The sequence below is a fragment of the Bubalus bubalis genome, chromosome 15 (genome assembly GCF_019923935.1).
Source record: "Bubalus bubalis isolate 160015118507 breed Murrah chromosome 15, NDDB_SH_1, whole genome shotgun sequence".
Classification (NCBI taxonomy): domain Eukaryota; kingdom Metazoa; phylum Chordata; class Mammalia; order Artiodactyla; family Bovidae; genus Bubalus; species Bubalus bubalis.
In genome coordinates, this window is record NC_059171.1 from 47,170,602 (window position 1) to 47,186,614 (window position 16,013).

General features: G+C 35.9%; 1 protein-coding gene across 13 annotated transcripts in view; it reads left to right on the plus strand.

Moving 5' to 3' along the window:
* Positions 1–3,798: 3,798 nt before the first annotated feature.
* Positions 3,799–16,013, plus strand: part of EYA1 (EYA transcriptional coactivator and phosphatase 1) — a 187,490-nt gene continuing 175,275 nt past the window's right edge. For 3 of the 13 annotated variants that reach the window (XM_044928697.2, XM_044928693.2, XM_044928696.2), the window contains exons 1-3: positions 3,804–4,643; positions 9,774–9,823; positions 11,392–11,510. In XM_044928697.2, the coding sequence (XP_044784632.2) occupies positions 11,396–11,510 (115 nt within the window). In that variant the 5' untranslated portion in view covers positions 3,804–4,643; positions 9,774–9,823; positions 11,392–11,395. Of the gene's footprint in view, positions 4,644–9,773; positions 9,824–11,391; positions 11,511–16,013 lie in introns of all 13 variants that reach the window. The other 10 variants (XM_044928690.2, XR_006544955.2, XM_044928691.2 and 7 more) reach the window with 8 other exon arrangements.

The window sequence follows — 16,013 nt, forward strand, 5'->3', positions numbered from 1 at the left end:
GAAGAAGTAACTCTGCCATTTTGGGAAATCAGTTGATTTTAAAATAGAAAACCCAGTATGTCTTTTTTTCCTTTTAGATGAAGTACCTCTAGCATCCTGTTCTCTCATCTTAAAAACCTAATGCTGCCCTGTTATCATTATTAGTTTCAAGAAGTGCTGCTCAAACTTTCTAATTAAGAATAATAATTTTTTAAAAAAACATCCTCTAGGCAGTCATTACTACATAAGATAGCAAGTTTCTCACCCTACATAAATAAATGGTTATTATTCTTATGTAATAACCAATGTACTTATTAGGGGGCCAGGAAATAGGTTATATTTCCATATTGTGTTGGTATAAAGACTCTCATTTTTATTACGATAATTTTCCATGGTGCAGTGATTAGTTAGTAATTGCCTCCTTAAATTCACTGTTAAAAGCTATTCATATTGGAGTTTGAATGGGAAACATTTAGCAAAATACTGGTAGACATTCAGTTTGGCAGATTTAATATCATTCTTAAAATAAATAGAGGATGTTTTACTTGGTTGTGTTTCAGCAGAAGGCTACTGGGAGCAGGGCCCTCATTGCAGGTCTCGTGCCAGCAGGGAAAGAGTAGGTCATGGAAGTGACCACTCCGCATGCCAGCAAGGATGGTAATGTCAGCCATCCAGACAGTGTTCCAAAGGTTCTGTTAAAAGCCAGAAATGTGGAGCCATGGCATGGACCATGAGAAAAAGAGTTATCTGGAAGCAGAAGCTCTGGAAGTACCAAATATTTTGGAATATTTGCTGTTCTACTTTGAACAGTTTCAATCACAAAATGTTGACTGTTTCCAGGTATTATTGATTTTAAGAATGTGGAAGAAATAATAACTAGGACAACACTCTTGAAGAAAAAGCATTGATCTTTAAGTGCTAATTCTATTATGTAACTTTCTGTACCATTATTGTTGAATAAGAATCTTCATAAAGTAAAAGAATGGTAGAAACAGAGAGGTAAAAGATGCTTGGCATCAGACTTGGAAATCACATGCATGGTTAATTCTAAACTGATTTAAAAGTAAACACAAATAGAAGAAAAAATTTCTGAGTTTATCTTGTGCTGAAAACTGCAGAACTACTGAAGAACTTTATTATCATTACTGGAATGGAAAAAGGGAAGGGAAGATGTTTTTAGCTTTTTTGCTTTCTCACTGTTTGTTATATTTAATTGGATTAATCAACTGTTATATTCATGTAGTTTTAGAAAAGTTCCAATTTACCTTTTCAATTGTTCTAATGGACCCTTGTATTTTTTCTTTTTAAATTAGGCATATTTGCTTATTCTTGTAATCATGCTTTTATTTAATATTCTCTGTTCATTGAACAGAGCTAACAACTTCTGTCAACATTTCAGACTTCTATATAACCAAGCAAATATCTATATAACCAGAAAATAGTTTGCTCTATATCAATATGATAAAGCTTGTTTGGAGATTTATGAAAGGTATCATCCTTATGAGGATATTCAAACATTTTGTTACAACTGGCTTTTCCAAATGTTTTCCTTTTCCAGATGAAATTTATTTTTTAGTGGGGTAAAGTCATATTAGAAATTTTTTTACTCCTATTCATAATGTTTATGTGTTGACATTTTTCTAGGAAATGTCAGATAGTAGGTTTTCTACTGTTATCTATCTGTTTTTACTAATAGTGGGTTTTCAGCAAATTTTCCTAAGTTCTGTTGTAAGGGGTATGACTTTGTTTAGTGAACACATTGGTCCTTAAAGTATATGGTTAAGTCATGAAATTATAGTTGTGAAAATTTAGAAATAGGAAGTTAACAGTATATTACCAACTAGATCTTCTTAGTAATGACTAACATTTTGGCTATTTATCAGAGGATAACTTATTTCGGTGTGAGTTATATGGTATTTATTATATATTTGATATTCAGAAGTAGTAACCAGACAAAATTTATGGATAAGCATGTAATTGTTTTTAGGCCATCTGATTTTGCTTTAGGAAAAGGAAAGCATTTAAAAGTGGCATACACTTTTGAAAGGTAAAAAAAAAAAATAAATCGTATACATCCATATTTTTTGTAGCCAATTACTAAGTTCTTTGTTATATAACTACGCAGCATGACCAATATCATATCAATTAGTGCTCACATTACAGTCGTCATGCTTTTCATCGTCTTCTTCATAATGACATGTATCATTTTAAAATGATTCATTTGGTTATACAAATAAAAATAATTGAATTTCAATATAAAAACTAATGTGATATGATAAATTTGACTACTATGTAGGCAATTGTGTATAAAAGTCAGATACTTTACATGATATTCCTGATGACTTCATAGTTGGTCTTCTGGATTTGCCAGTATAATCTTTCATGATCAGAAAAATAATATTTTATCTTTTTATAGCTAAAATAAATTTTAAACTATGGGAAGCATGGGCACAATAGCTTAATGTAAAGTTTCAAACACAGTTGAATTCTCCAACCAGCACCTCAAATTTTGTATTTTATGGAGCTTAGAAATAAATATAATAGCAAAAGCAGTTATTGTGCGGGTGTTCGCTCCCATAGATTGAATTGACGTATCATTGTATTTTATCTCACGGCGCTAGAGACCTCCATTACAGGCTGTATTTTCTTTTCTGCACACATACTTTAGTATATTGAATAACCAATACTTCTGTTCTAAGAAAGTTCTGTAGGTGGTAACATAATTCTATTTAGCTGCATGAACAGATCCAATAGCAATCAACTGATTTTTGACCTGGTTTCCCAAATATGGAAGATGGTTAGCCCAGGTTTCCTTGCTGGTACCATACCAGCAAGGAAATCCTAGGTGAATTTGCAGTTTAAGCTGTCTGTTAGGTTTAACAGAATGTTCTTTTCTGAGGAATTTACATTGGCACCCTTTTGCGGGGGAGATGGGGGGAAAGTCTATATTGAATTTTGGTCATTAGAAGCTTTTTGTTTTGTTTGCATCAGAACGGTGCTTTCATTTACAAATTAGCAAAGTAAAGGTAAGGTAAAATTGTGTCTATTTGTTTTACGAGTTGATGATCTGAAACGTATTATAAAATCATTTAAGAAGTTACTGTGATTTTCATACCAAGGCAGGAGCCTTAATGAAGAAGATGCTTATTATTAATAATAAAAAGACTAACCCCATAGAATAGTATTACTGTCAGATACTTTGAAGGAAAATCCAAAGGGTATAAAGATTCCATTTTAAAGTACCAAATTGGTTATGGTGAGTGACTAGTATCAAAAATAAACATTTATATTTTAATTATGATACAGGGCTGGCAAATATAATAATTAGCCATGTAAGTGATGCCTTCTTTAAATATTTGAAATCAATGTAATGGTTAAGTCATTGATCTAATAACTGAAGTCATTTATTTGCCTAAAACATGATAGTAAGTAAATATTTTAATCTTTAATTTAGTTGTAATCTGAATAGCTCAGCTACCCAGGTAAGCATTATAGACTAGCATGCATAGATTGAATTTAGTTAGAATTCTTCTTAAAAAGAACAGACTGTAAGAGTTCTAGATAAAATAAATCTTTTCCCCCCAAATCATTTTAAAATATCAACACTGAAATAGTATCTGGTTCATATCCAAAAAAAAAAAAAAAAAAATTGCTCCCGTAAAACTTGCCATTATAGAAATCACTGCAGAGCTAACATCCAGGCTTTCATTGTTAAGCTGATATTGATGGCTTACACGTTTGCTTTTTCTCTCCCTTTACTTATTTAAAATGGAAATAGCCATGCTAGTTTTCATTTTCCCCCAGACCTGTTGGTTGTTACATTCAGGGAAAAAAAAATTTTTTTAAAGTATCGATTCCCTAAGTTTCAGGGCTTGAAAACAAGTTTTGGGAAACTATGAAAGATAACGTGAAACGACTCCCCAAAGCTCGTAATTGGTAGCTGCTGTAGCAAGAGACGTGTGTTGACAGTGTCCCCTGATTCTCACACAGCTGTTTATTCAGATAGCATGGGGGCGCGTTCATTTACATAATAAATTTTTTGGGAGCAGCAAGGTTGAGTCAGAGAGAGCAGGGCTCCTCTCAATTGTTGCATTTAAACCAATAAGGTTAGGACAAGAGAATAGCTGTGGTTTGCGTTGCAAAAACAAAAAAAAAAAGCCCCGAGGCTCCACGGGCAGACCTACAAGGCTGCGCAAACAAACCGAGAGATGAGATGGTGCTGTTTCTTTGTCTGGGCTTCTCAGATGCTATCAGCTGCTGCCGTTTAGAGAACGAAAGAGCGCGGGGCTCAAGGCGCTGGCTAAACAGACCGGTGGGAGCTGATGGCTCCGAGTTTGGGGCGAGGTAGAAACTCTCCAGTGCCACTTCCGACTCGGAGCCTTCCTGTTGCCGTCCGGTGTGGCGGTTTTCTCGCCGGGGCCAGCGTGTGCGCTCAGTCGCTCGGCAGCCCGAGCCTGCAGCAGCGCCCAGGCGGCGGTCCCCGCGGCCCGGCTTCCCCCAGCGGACGCGCTCCGCTTCCAACAGCGCCGGGCTCCGCCGGGAGCCCTTAAGACCCTCTCTTGTCCTCCTCCAGGAGCAAAAACTATGTCTGGAATGGAGGTTTGCTAAACCAGAAAATTCGAAGGAGCCCAGGAAACTGGTGGATGCAGCAGATGTAAAGCGCTGTAAGTACAAGCTGACTGTTTGAAAAATTGTACTGCGTGACACCAGCTGTCCTGTGGGCAAAGCCCAAGATAACAAGAGCGCTTTGAGTTATTGTTTTGATTTGTTTTAAAAGAAAAACATTAGGGAGTGGGGAAGATTATGACACTTTGTGCCCAGTGCTTTATGGGCCACTGGGCTCCATCATAAAAGTATAAGTTCTTAACCCCCAATTTAACTGAGCGATTAGAATCATTAAGAGGTAATTAGAAATTAATTGTTAACAATGACTTGTTGCCTTATATGTAAAAAAAAGTTTCTTGCAGGACTATACTCTTGTAAAGGGATCACTTCATATCTATCTTCTGCACAAACCTCAACTATTACTATGTGATAGAGATGAAAGCGGTATCTGTCTATATCCATTTTAACACAGAGATAGCTTTTCCTACACATTTTGGTTGGATTGGAGAAAAGAAGGAAGGAATGAACATTTTCGAAGGACAACAGATAACAAAAATAAATGGACACCCCCTTTTAAGGAAGGAAATCCTTTTGTTTCAATACACAAATTTCCCAAACATTATATTAAACGGGCTCATCTTCAAAAGGTGAAATAATAAACATTTGCCAAATTAAGATATTTCTCACTTATTGACACTTAATAGGACTTGAATGGACCTGGAAATTAAAAACAAGGTTCTTCAGCTTTTGAATTACCACTTAAAATATTTGTCATTCAAAATGAGTGTATGAGTTGCTAATGACTCATGGCTTATATTTCTTGGGAGGAGTTTTTGAAACATTTAAGCACAGCTTTTGCAGGAATTCCATAAACTCAGAGCTGCCACTGTAGGCAAGCATTTTTAAGTTTCATTTCTTAAAATGACAAGGGTACAAAAAGTCTCTAGTTAAGGACACAGTGTAGTTTTATAGTCTGGGGATTGTTTTTTTAATGTGTCTTTTCAGAGGAGGTTTTATTTTAGGCGTGTGTGAGTTTTTTTGCCCACTGTTTGGGATTTGAAGATATGCACACAAGAAAAGTCATGTTTTTCTCCATTATCAAATATTTGATATTTGACTTTCTCGCAGCTTGAGTTCTCCTAAGGCCCAAAGTGTTCAGTAAGTGAGCAAACAGCCATGGATTTTCAAGCCTGAAAATTCTTTGCGGTGACAGAGCAGCCTGATGGAGCCAGTGTTCAGTTTTAGAACAACTGTTCAGTTTTAGAATGGTAAAGGGAAGTCAACTGCTCTGGGTGTTGGATAGATATAATAAATGATTTTCTCAAAGTTTCCTCTTGTATTTGGAAATTTATTTTGTAAAGAATATCTTCCAAAAAAAACTCACTTGCCATGAGAATAAACCCCTTCTTCCATTTAATCAGTCATCAAAGTATTATTGATACATTCAACATCTTAAATGTAATTTTAAAAACAGTCCTTGAAGACTATAGGTAGAATCAGTCTTTTAAATATGTACTTGTTTTTGTTGTCCTAGGAACTCTGTTTTGTCCTTTTCTTTAAACAAGATACTTTAAAAAGTGATACAGTATATATCACTAGAAATCAGGAGTTTTAAAGCATTCATTTTATGGAGTCTTTGATAAAGAAGGAGATAGATGCCTTTTCTGCATCTATCTATCTGCCTTTTCTGAAAGTTCATTTCAATTTTAGGTTTAGACTTTTATTACATCATTGACACCATGGTAGGAAATATTGATTGAGGAACATTGTAGCAAGAATATATTCTGATTTAAAAGCAGGTTTCTGCCTAAGGCACCTTTTTTCCCCCTCTATAAAATACATTCTGATTAGAAAATTGCCATTGTCTTTCAAATTTGGGAGTACTCACGTTGATCTGTGGTTGGGCAAAACTAGCTTGCCTGCCAACTCTATTTATTTAGATAAGTTCAGTACTTTCACTTTGAAAATTTCTTTTGAGTTAAAAAAGTTTAAAATTATAGTCATCTTATAAAAATTGCTTCTAGCAAGCAAAAGAGCCAATGGAAAACCCATAATTGAGACAAGTACCTACATTTTATTTGCTCTCTGCTGTTGAGATTTAGAATCCCTTTCCATTTACAGTTTACTTTTCACAGAACATTATTAACTTTTTGGCTTCATACATGATCTTCTGTCAGATGCTTTTGATTTGTAATTTAGCAAAGTATAATAAACAGTGCAAAAGTCATGAATTTTGCTCTGCATCCTGAGCTCTGTGGTAGGGAAAAATGTGATAAAATGTGTACCTTAAGTCTTGTTTGATGATCTCTCAAAGCAAGTTTGCCTTCTGGAAATAATTTCTGGGGTTGAAGAGCATGGTATTAACAGATTTAATGTGGCTATTCAATGGATTGGCGAAGTACTATGTGAGGTTTAACAAAATGAGAGAGACAAATTGAACATCAACAAAAGTTACATCTGTGAAGAATTAGAAATTTAATTAGAAAAAAGGCAAACTTAAAAGACCTCATTAACTAATCAGAAGTCAAAGTTACTAGTTGAGGATTCTTGAATTGAAATTCTAAAAAGTTCTCTTTTTTGTTTCCTCTCTGTATTTTCACAACTCTGTCAGTACGCTACTTGGGTATTCTCTACAAAGAGTTTTAAAAAGCATTAAAGTGAAATGACTTCATTGTAATCTAAGATGACCATTTATAATGTTATGGGAAATATTTTTACACTCCTAGGAGCATTTGAATTAAAAAATACCAGATTAGGAGGAGACGAGGAACATATTAGGTTTATGGATATAAAGCAGAGAACATGAGCTTACTCAATGCCTAACAGCATTTTTCTAAAAACCATGAAATATTTTTTTTCTCTTTTGAATGGAAAGGTGCCTAATTAATTATTTTTGCAGCACATTATGTTTTGAGACCTTGAAAACCCAGAACCTTCCAGAGATTTTGGCAAACATAAGAGAAAATCAGCGCCAATCAGAAATAGGTGTTCTTTTTAGATAAGTCATTACAAGACCATGTTTCCTTACTGTGCTGTAATCTTGTACTACACATAAAAAACTAAAAGCATGTGAAGTGTAGCATTTTGTAAACTGTAACTAATTTTGCTCACATCTGTGTCTAATTGTTGTCTGCATTCGCATTCTTGAGAGTAGATTTATTTTTCCTGGACCACGATGTGGATTCAGCTGACCAACCTAAGTGAGGATTAGTTGTTTTAAAGTTATTTTGATTAAAGAGTCATTTTTAAAAACAGTAACACACAACACATGGTTTAAATAATCCTTGAGACACAAAAGAATATCTGAAGTATACTTAATGAAATGAAGATCATGGATGTGGAATCAGAAGTTGTACAAAGTACAGTAAAGTCTAGCCAGCACACAAAAAAAGTATGTTGTGAAAACGCATTTGTTTTCAGTGAGAAAACGTGTTAGAGTAATTCCTATTTTGAAGCTCATTTTTTATTAACAGGTTTGACTTTGAAATTTAAATAGAATAGGTTAAACCTCAAATAAAAATATCAAACTTTGAAAGTATACAAGGAAACTAACATTACGTTTCTAAAATTATAGTATCTAGCCAGTGTTAAAATAGGAATGTATTTTAACGTGTAACAGAAAGGATGTTTTACATACTCTTTCACATAATTAAGCCGAGAGTTCTTAAAACTAAGTTAGTTCTCACCTATAATTTATTCCAGGTGTATAAAAATGGAAATGGGGGGGGGAGGAAATTTATCCTTGAGGTATATCACTGTAGTTTCTAAATGGAAACATTTACTCTTGTGTGAGAAAATTTAACAAAAAATTGCAGAAGGCTGTTAGCATCAAATGACCTACCTTGCAGGCATTCAAATACTTTTCATTGAATACGCAGGCATCTCTTTCAAATTATTTTGCATCCTGCACATATTCTCGAAAAGTAGACCTAGGAATTTCATGTAATATTAGACCAAGATATTTAGACTTTAATGATGCTTTTATTCCTGCCAAAAGGTAGTACTACTTAATGTCATAAATCATAATTAAAAAATAACAGGACTCAATAGAAGATACTTGGTTGGATAACTTTTATGCCATTTGAGATACTTCAGTTTTTTCATCTTTGCTCTGTAACCCTAATTGATGTCTGTTCTGGTTGAATGAAAATGCACATCAAAGATCTGGATTTCTGAGTTTAAAAGACGTTATGCAGAATGTTTTTTACCTCAGAGTCAGGCATTTGCCTGAGCTGGTGAGCCAGCAGCCCACCCTCACCTGAGTTTATCACCTTGCTGCCTCTGGAGGAAGAACAGTGACTAGTAAAGCCTGCAGGCTAAGTTAGTTGTTCAGTGAAAACCCAAATACAGATTCCTCTGGGGACAAAAGAGACCAGAACTCTGGCCAGCTGAGATACTGAACTGATTATTCAACTCTCCGTTCTCTCTCCTGATTTAAAAGATGGAAAATTAAACAGAAAGCGAACTGCTCTGACTATTTCACCAGGCAGGCATGGATTTCCCTTGAACTTAAACATTCACTGAATTTTCGGTTTGCTTGGGTGAATGAGTGCAGGGCTCCATGATGATTAAGAACTTGCCTTGGGCCATTTCTCGTTGAGTCTGGCATTGCCTGCAAGTTGCCCAGAAGCCGTTTGGAGTAAACTGTTCAATGACAAATAGTAAATACAGGACAAAACCATCACCATGAGGAGAAACACTGTCTGGAGTCAAACTCATGGGCAGGAACTCTATTTCAGCTGGCGATAGCAGAAGATGAAAGATCTGAGGATGCTGGAGGGTTAATGCTTGAACTGCTGCTGTGAAACATGCTCATTTTGCTAATAGCTATCTTTTTTTCAAGTACCTTTTCCAAGCTGCCTGGGTAAGGCCGCTTTGCATGTTGATTGGGGGAGGGGTAATCCCGTTTGCAGCTGTCATAGGCCAGTGATGAATCACTATCCCGTCATTTGGCTGCCTCCCCCCTCCCACCCCCCCTTACAAGGGGAGGAGGAGGGTAGACCTGGAGGAGGAAACAACAGTGGAGACCTCAACTTAAAGACAATATGCCTTTCACCGCTGCAGAATCCTCCTTTTTCTCTTTTGGTTAAAAGAGAGCATTGTCGTCCTGAGCCATGTGCTCTGTATAATTAAGAGCTGACACTGAAGCAGAGTAACAACAGCTTCTAATTTTTTACCCCTGATCACAGGTGCAAACATCTCAAACCAGTTCAGATGTTGCTGTTTCCTCAAGTTGCAGGTAAGGATACTGTTGATATTTGACATTTGGGGAGATTACCTCTCTGTGACCCCCTATCTATTTTTGTCTAGTATTTAATTATTTCTATTAATAGCTTGGTTGGAAATTACTTAACTGTGTGTGTGTGTGTGTGTGTGTGTGTGTAAAAGGAAAAAAAAAGTTAAATATGTAGAAAGGGAAGAGGAGCCTGGATTTGAAAATGATTAGGGGCTGTACTTTCTGGGGTTAGGAAAACTCTGAATGTGTGTTGAGAATTAGGGGAGAAAAGTTGGATTTTAAGCCATTTCTCATTTGAATCCCAAAGACTTGGGGAAGTCAGAACTCACTTTAGAAGTAAAACAGTTCACGTTCTTCGTTATAAAAGCTGACATTTGCAGTCTAAGTGCAGCTTCCAAATTGACTAGCTTTTGTTGACCCGGTGGGGGTGAGGAGCAAACAGTCTTAGCTTCATACATGTAATATTAATCCCCCCTCCTTTTTTTTTTTAAAGAAAAACATAATGTTTAACATAAAGTGAATAGGCCTTAGACTTCCAAACACTTGGCTGGCAGAGAACAGAATGGTATCTAGATGTGTTTTTAGTCACTTTAAAGAAATGGTCTCCTCTCTCCATTAAGAAAAGGTGAAATAGAAATGGATGGTTCTGCAATTGTGAACATGAATAGGAGCTTCTATCCCCTATAGAGTAACTGCGGAGCCAAAGAACTTTCCGGGAGGATTTCGCTGTTTTGTGTTGTAAAAATGCCCAATATGAGCAGGGCAGTGGCATTGTTCTGATTTCCCCAAGTAGGTGACAGCTGAGGTATCCTGAGTGCTCATGTTCCTGGGCACTCACTGTATGCCGGCCTGATCCCTCCTCACTTGGGCTGGCTGTATGTAATCCACAAAGCAAACAAGTGAGCCGACATCAGAATGTTTTAATGCTGCATTTGTTTCAAGGGAAACAGAGGAACAATTAAGCAGTTTGCCAGAGTAAACACATGCATCAGGGCTATCTCACTCCCTGTCATTGGACTATAGGCTTCAAGTGTTTTATTTGGTTTGGAGACCCATTAAATTACAATTGGGCGGTAAATTATAAGGGAGTTCCTAGTGCTAATTTATTAGATGAAAGAGATTCCATACAAAAGTGAATTTTTTTTTTTTTTCAATTTTACACTTTCGTGTTTTAGAAAAATAACACCTTAGGGTTTTTTCTCCCCCAGTCTAAAGAGAAAAGTAGGACGGTCTGTTTTCTTTGATAATAAAAACAGATGGAAACATCTCATTAGATCTTGGCACTTGATGAACTATTGAAGGAGAGAAAAAGAAATTTTTAAAAAAAACCCAAAAAACTCCATACGATATTTGGCTGGATAGGTATGGTCAGTGACAGCTTTTAATAGTCCACATTTTGAAAGGATGGCTGAAGTGAAAATATAAGAGGGACCTATTTGGAGTTGAAGAAAATAGATACAATAGGACTTTTGTGCGAATGTGTTTCAAAGGAGGTGTCAAGTCGTTAGCGCATTAAATAGTGGGGTTATGAATTTGGTACATCTGTCAAACGGAAGGCTTCTTGTCTTTAGGTCTATGGAAATGCAGGATCTAACCAGCCCGCATAGCCGTCTGAGTGGTAGTAGTGAATCCCCCAAACTCGATAACTCTCATATAAATAGTAATTCCATGACTCCCAATGGCACCGAAGGTGAGTGGCTGCCTTCTCACTGTTTACTTTCCACCTTGTTTCTTCATCACTGTACCCGGTGTTTCTAGGTGGTTATGATTTCGGTTGTCAAATCCTTGAAACTACTCTTCTAGTTCTTGTTTAGGTTAATTTGACTTATGAATCAGCATTCACCCCCACTGAGGGGCTGATGTTGCTAGGTTATTATACCATGCATAGACTGGTGTTATTTCAGAGAGATGCATATGTATATGCACAGTAGACATGTGTATGTGTGCATGACATATTTATGCTTTGAGTGTATTTTTCCTTTTTGATTTTTCTTCACAGCACAGGAGCAACTGGAATTATTTTGCTCTATGAGCCATGAACATTTGAAATTATTTCCTTTATTTTACTTTCCCTTTGTTATTAAATATAACCAAATTTGCTTCAATGCAGCATTGGCCTGGAGTGTTGCTAAATATCAATAAAATAATTTGTGTGCCTAATATTCGTGTGACTTTCACCATTAAAATATAAAGAAGTAAAAGATACTTACTGTTTATAAATATACAACCTTATTTGGAAGATAATATGAAATTCATTTACTTTGTAAAGATTAAGTATATATTTCAAACATAGTACTGTTCAATGATTTCTGTATAATACATATGAATATTTATTTAAATTTTATGTAAGTAGAAATACCTACTTAAATGCATGTATACCTAAGTCTAAACATATAGGTAAAGCTATTTGTGTGTATCATTAGCTGGTGTGCATGTTTATTTAAGTACTATATTTTTAAAGCTTCATAGAAGGGTATGTTTTGTATTATATTTATTTTTACTTTATTCTGCTGAAAATTTTCTTCTTCGAAGGTGATATTTTTGTGTATTTATTCCTTATCAAGCTTTAGGACCTTAGAGCATAAGTTTCATTAGAAGTTCGATAGATTATCGATCTTAGAATTCCATGCATGAACCAAACCCTAATCATCATTTCTCAATCACCATGATGATCTTTAATCACAGTTCTTAAAAAACAAACAAAAAACACCATGTCATAAAATTGTTTGTTTGGTGCAGTATTCCAGTATGTGTGAGGAAAGCCTTTTAAAACTGATAATAATACGAAATTTCTGGTAAGAGATACAATACCAAAATCAATTGTTTCTGATAGGAGTTAACTGGTAACTTTCATAGCGACAGTGATTGTTTTTACATGTAAGTAGTCTGTATTTTCCTTTTTGAGTAAATACCTTCACACTATGGAAAATGGTCTGTGTTAAAAGAAGAAACTTTGCTGACCTAGCCAAAAAGAAAAAATCTCTGAAAAAGGTTCATTTGTATGTGAAACTCTTCTCTGTCCATATCAATAGGCAATCAAAAAGAAATCTCAGTTATGTATAGGAAAGTCATTCTAGTGTTTAAGTAGATGTTATAGAGCAAATACGATAAAAAGCCAGCAGTCCTTCCTTTCTCTCCTGGAATTTGGCTTCACGTGTGAGCATGGCAGCTGTTGCAGATTGGACTGCAGTCCAGACCACTGCAGGGCCTGGACTGGCCACCCCAGGCCAGTGTCGGCGGGCAGGGCGACCACTGAGCGCAGCATCAGGGGACCAGGGATGGAAACCTTTACCAGTCATTCTCATCACTGCTGCTGCTGCTGCTGCTGCTGCTAAGTCGCTTCAGTCATGTCTGACTCTGTGCAACCCCATAGAGACGGCAGCCCACGAGGCTCCCCCGTCCCTGGGATTCTCCAGGCAAGAACACTGGAGTGGGTTGCCATTAAGACAATCATCTAAAGTAACTTAAAGAACAAAGCTTTAAGTATGTTAAATTGTTTTGCTTAAGGGAATAGACCAATACATATTGGTAGGAATAATTGTGAAATGATGAGAGTTAATTTTCTCATATATGAAGAATTAGGGGTAAAATGTTTTCATTTTGTCATCATTTTACTGGCAAATCATCTACAGAAGAAGAATCAGACAATATTAAAACAGAGTATGTGTTGGAAACTGCCTCTTGGATGGCTTCATGTGAATGATGTGTGGTTGGTTTTTTAAGGGCATGTGAAATGATCATATTTCTGAATATTTACATTTAATAGCTTGATATCATGTTCATATTCAGCAATATGTACTTCATCAAAGTTTTACATAGCTATAATAAATCAAAAATGAGAAAACATCTTAGATAGCTATGTAACCTGCCAAACCATCAGCCTGAGAGATACTTAGAAATTATTTCTTATCCAGAAAGAAACTCTTAATTTATCTTAGGCCTAAAAAAAACCATTTCTAAGTCATATTTCAAACAAGTACCCGGTTACTCATCTGACTGGGCATTCTTTTTCGGGCATTCTTTTCTTGTTGCTGTTTTTATCATACCTGTACATTTACCTCTTTTGTTTTCAGGCATTCTTCACTGGGATACTTTGCAAGGGTTATGGTAGTTAGAAAGTGAGGTGAGAGGTATCGGTATAAATTACCCAGAGAATACATGAAGTTTTAGTCCATTGGCTGGGGTATTCACTTTTAGTGCACAGTTTGAAAACATGAACCCAAACTTTCCCCACCATCTGTGTGACAGGCCTGTTTGGATACAAACAGCATCAGAAAGTTCTGGGTTATTATTAAGTTTGTGAATCAATTTATCATGCCACTTACATATTCCATAAGGCATGTGTGTCTTTCCCTTCAGTCACCACTAGAGGAGTTAAGCTTAAAATCAGTGAATTCAGTGTCTGCAGGCTTTCCTGGAATAGAATCTTTATAGATTTTCCTATCCCTTTTTTGAAATCTTATTTATTTCGAAACTAGCAATATTCACCAATGAATTAGTGGAATGGAAAAAAAAAAAAAACCCACAAGAAATTCCTTAACTTTTCAAAGAGTGTTTAAAATATCAATCACCTCCTGTAAGTCCAGAATAGGTATTTCAGGCTCTCTAAAGTGATTTTATGGTAGTCTGGTTGCAATGCATCTCCTTAGTTAGGTTGACAAAACTTCCATTGGGTTTACATAGTTGTTGACCCTAGCTCCACTTGGATAGGTTGTCTTCTTTCTCCAGAGCCTTTTTTTTTTTTTTTTTTTTTAATTTCCTGCAACCACTTGTTCCTATTATGAGGCTAAGAAAACATGAAAATCTCCTGTCTCAAAAACCATAACTTCATCTGAAGAACAAATAAGAAGGGAATGGAGTGGCAAGGCAGAGAATATTAAGTTTCTTCTTAAGTCTGCTGCCAAATTATCATAAGACTCAGTGTAGGTTCTGTCCTCGCAGGCTAGTGCCTATTTTCATGGTTCATCTAAGGGATAAAGACACTGAGCTACAGCCTCAAACATTGTGCTTTTTTACTTCCTACTTGAAATGTTCTTTAGTGAGATTTCTTGCTTGAGTATTTCAGGTTTCAAAAGTTTCAAGCCTGCATGTTTGTAAATTCCAACCTCTCTGTGAATCGTTTTTGTTGCAGTGAACTGTGGGTTTCACCCAGTTTATAAGTCTTTGAAATAGAAAGCATAAAGAGGCAAAAATATAACATAGCATAAATGGATGCTTGACTTGCATTCAGAAAAGCACTGTTGGGGTAATTTGTTTCCAAAGGAATTAGTCAATATTTTAGATTACTGTTGTACAATTAAATCTTGACTTAGACCGATGGAATGGTTATGGTGGCTTTTCTTTTAACTGATTTTTTCCTAGTCTTTTGGTCTTCCGGGACAGAATGGGAAAGATATTTGTTATTAGATTATTAAAGAATAATTTTTAAGACCTGGACTCTTGGGTGATGATGCTTCCGTCAGTTAAATACGAGCATCTGATCTGAGAGGATTTCTAACGTACAGGTATATGTTCAGGTCTCTCTTTGGTAGAAGCTGCATGTTGATGTTTGTGTTGTGTAAATGTGAGAAGTAGTTGGGAAATGTTTCTTCAGAAGGACTTGGGGATCTAACAGTAAAGGGATTTTTATTTACATACCTAATTAAGGCCTTGTTTGCAAAGCAGTGATTCTTCCATCTTTGTTTTTTCTGGCTGTCTTAAGACCATGGGAGCCTAAGATTGGTCAGTTCATGTATTGCTAGTGTGAGTGTTTATTTTTGGTTGTCTGGGGGTGAGGAGTGGGGAAGGGCAAAACGGAGGTGTGAGCAGGCGGAACTAAAAGCTCTCAACCTGAGTTTTCTCGATTGTAAATTTAGATACAAACTCAAGAAGAGGCTAAACTTGTCTTAAAGCAGAGGAATTTGCCTTGAAGTGACATAAAACCAGATGCAGTTGGAATCTTTACTGCAAATAGGGTTTCAGGAATTCTGATGGTAATTTGAATAGTAATTTTGAATTGGTATATCAGATTTCCAAGATGATAAGAGATACAATCTCAAATTAGGTGGCTAAATTTTCTGCATTTTAAGATTGATTTAATTGTGTATTGCATATTTTAGGATGATAGGTTAATTCAGTTTTACAAATTTGTATTATCAGGAGTATAAAGTTGATTTATCATTCCTACAAAGCTTAGAATGCAAATTATCTTGAA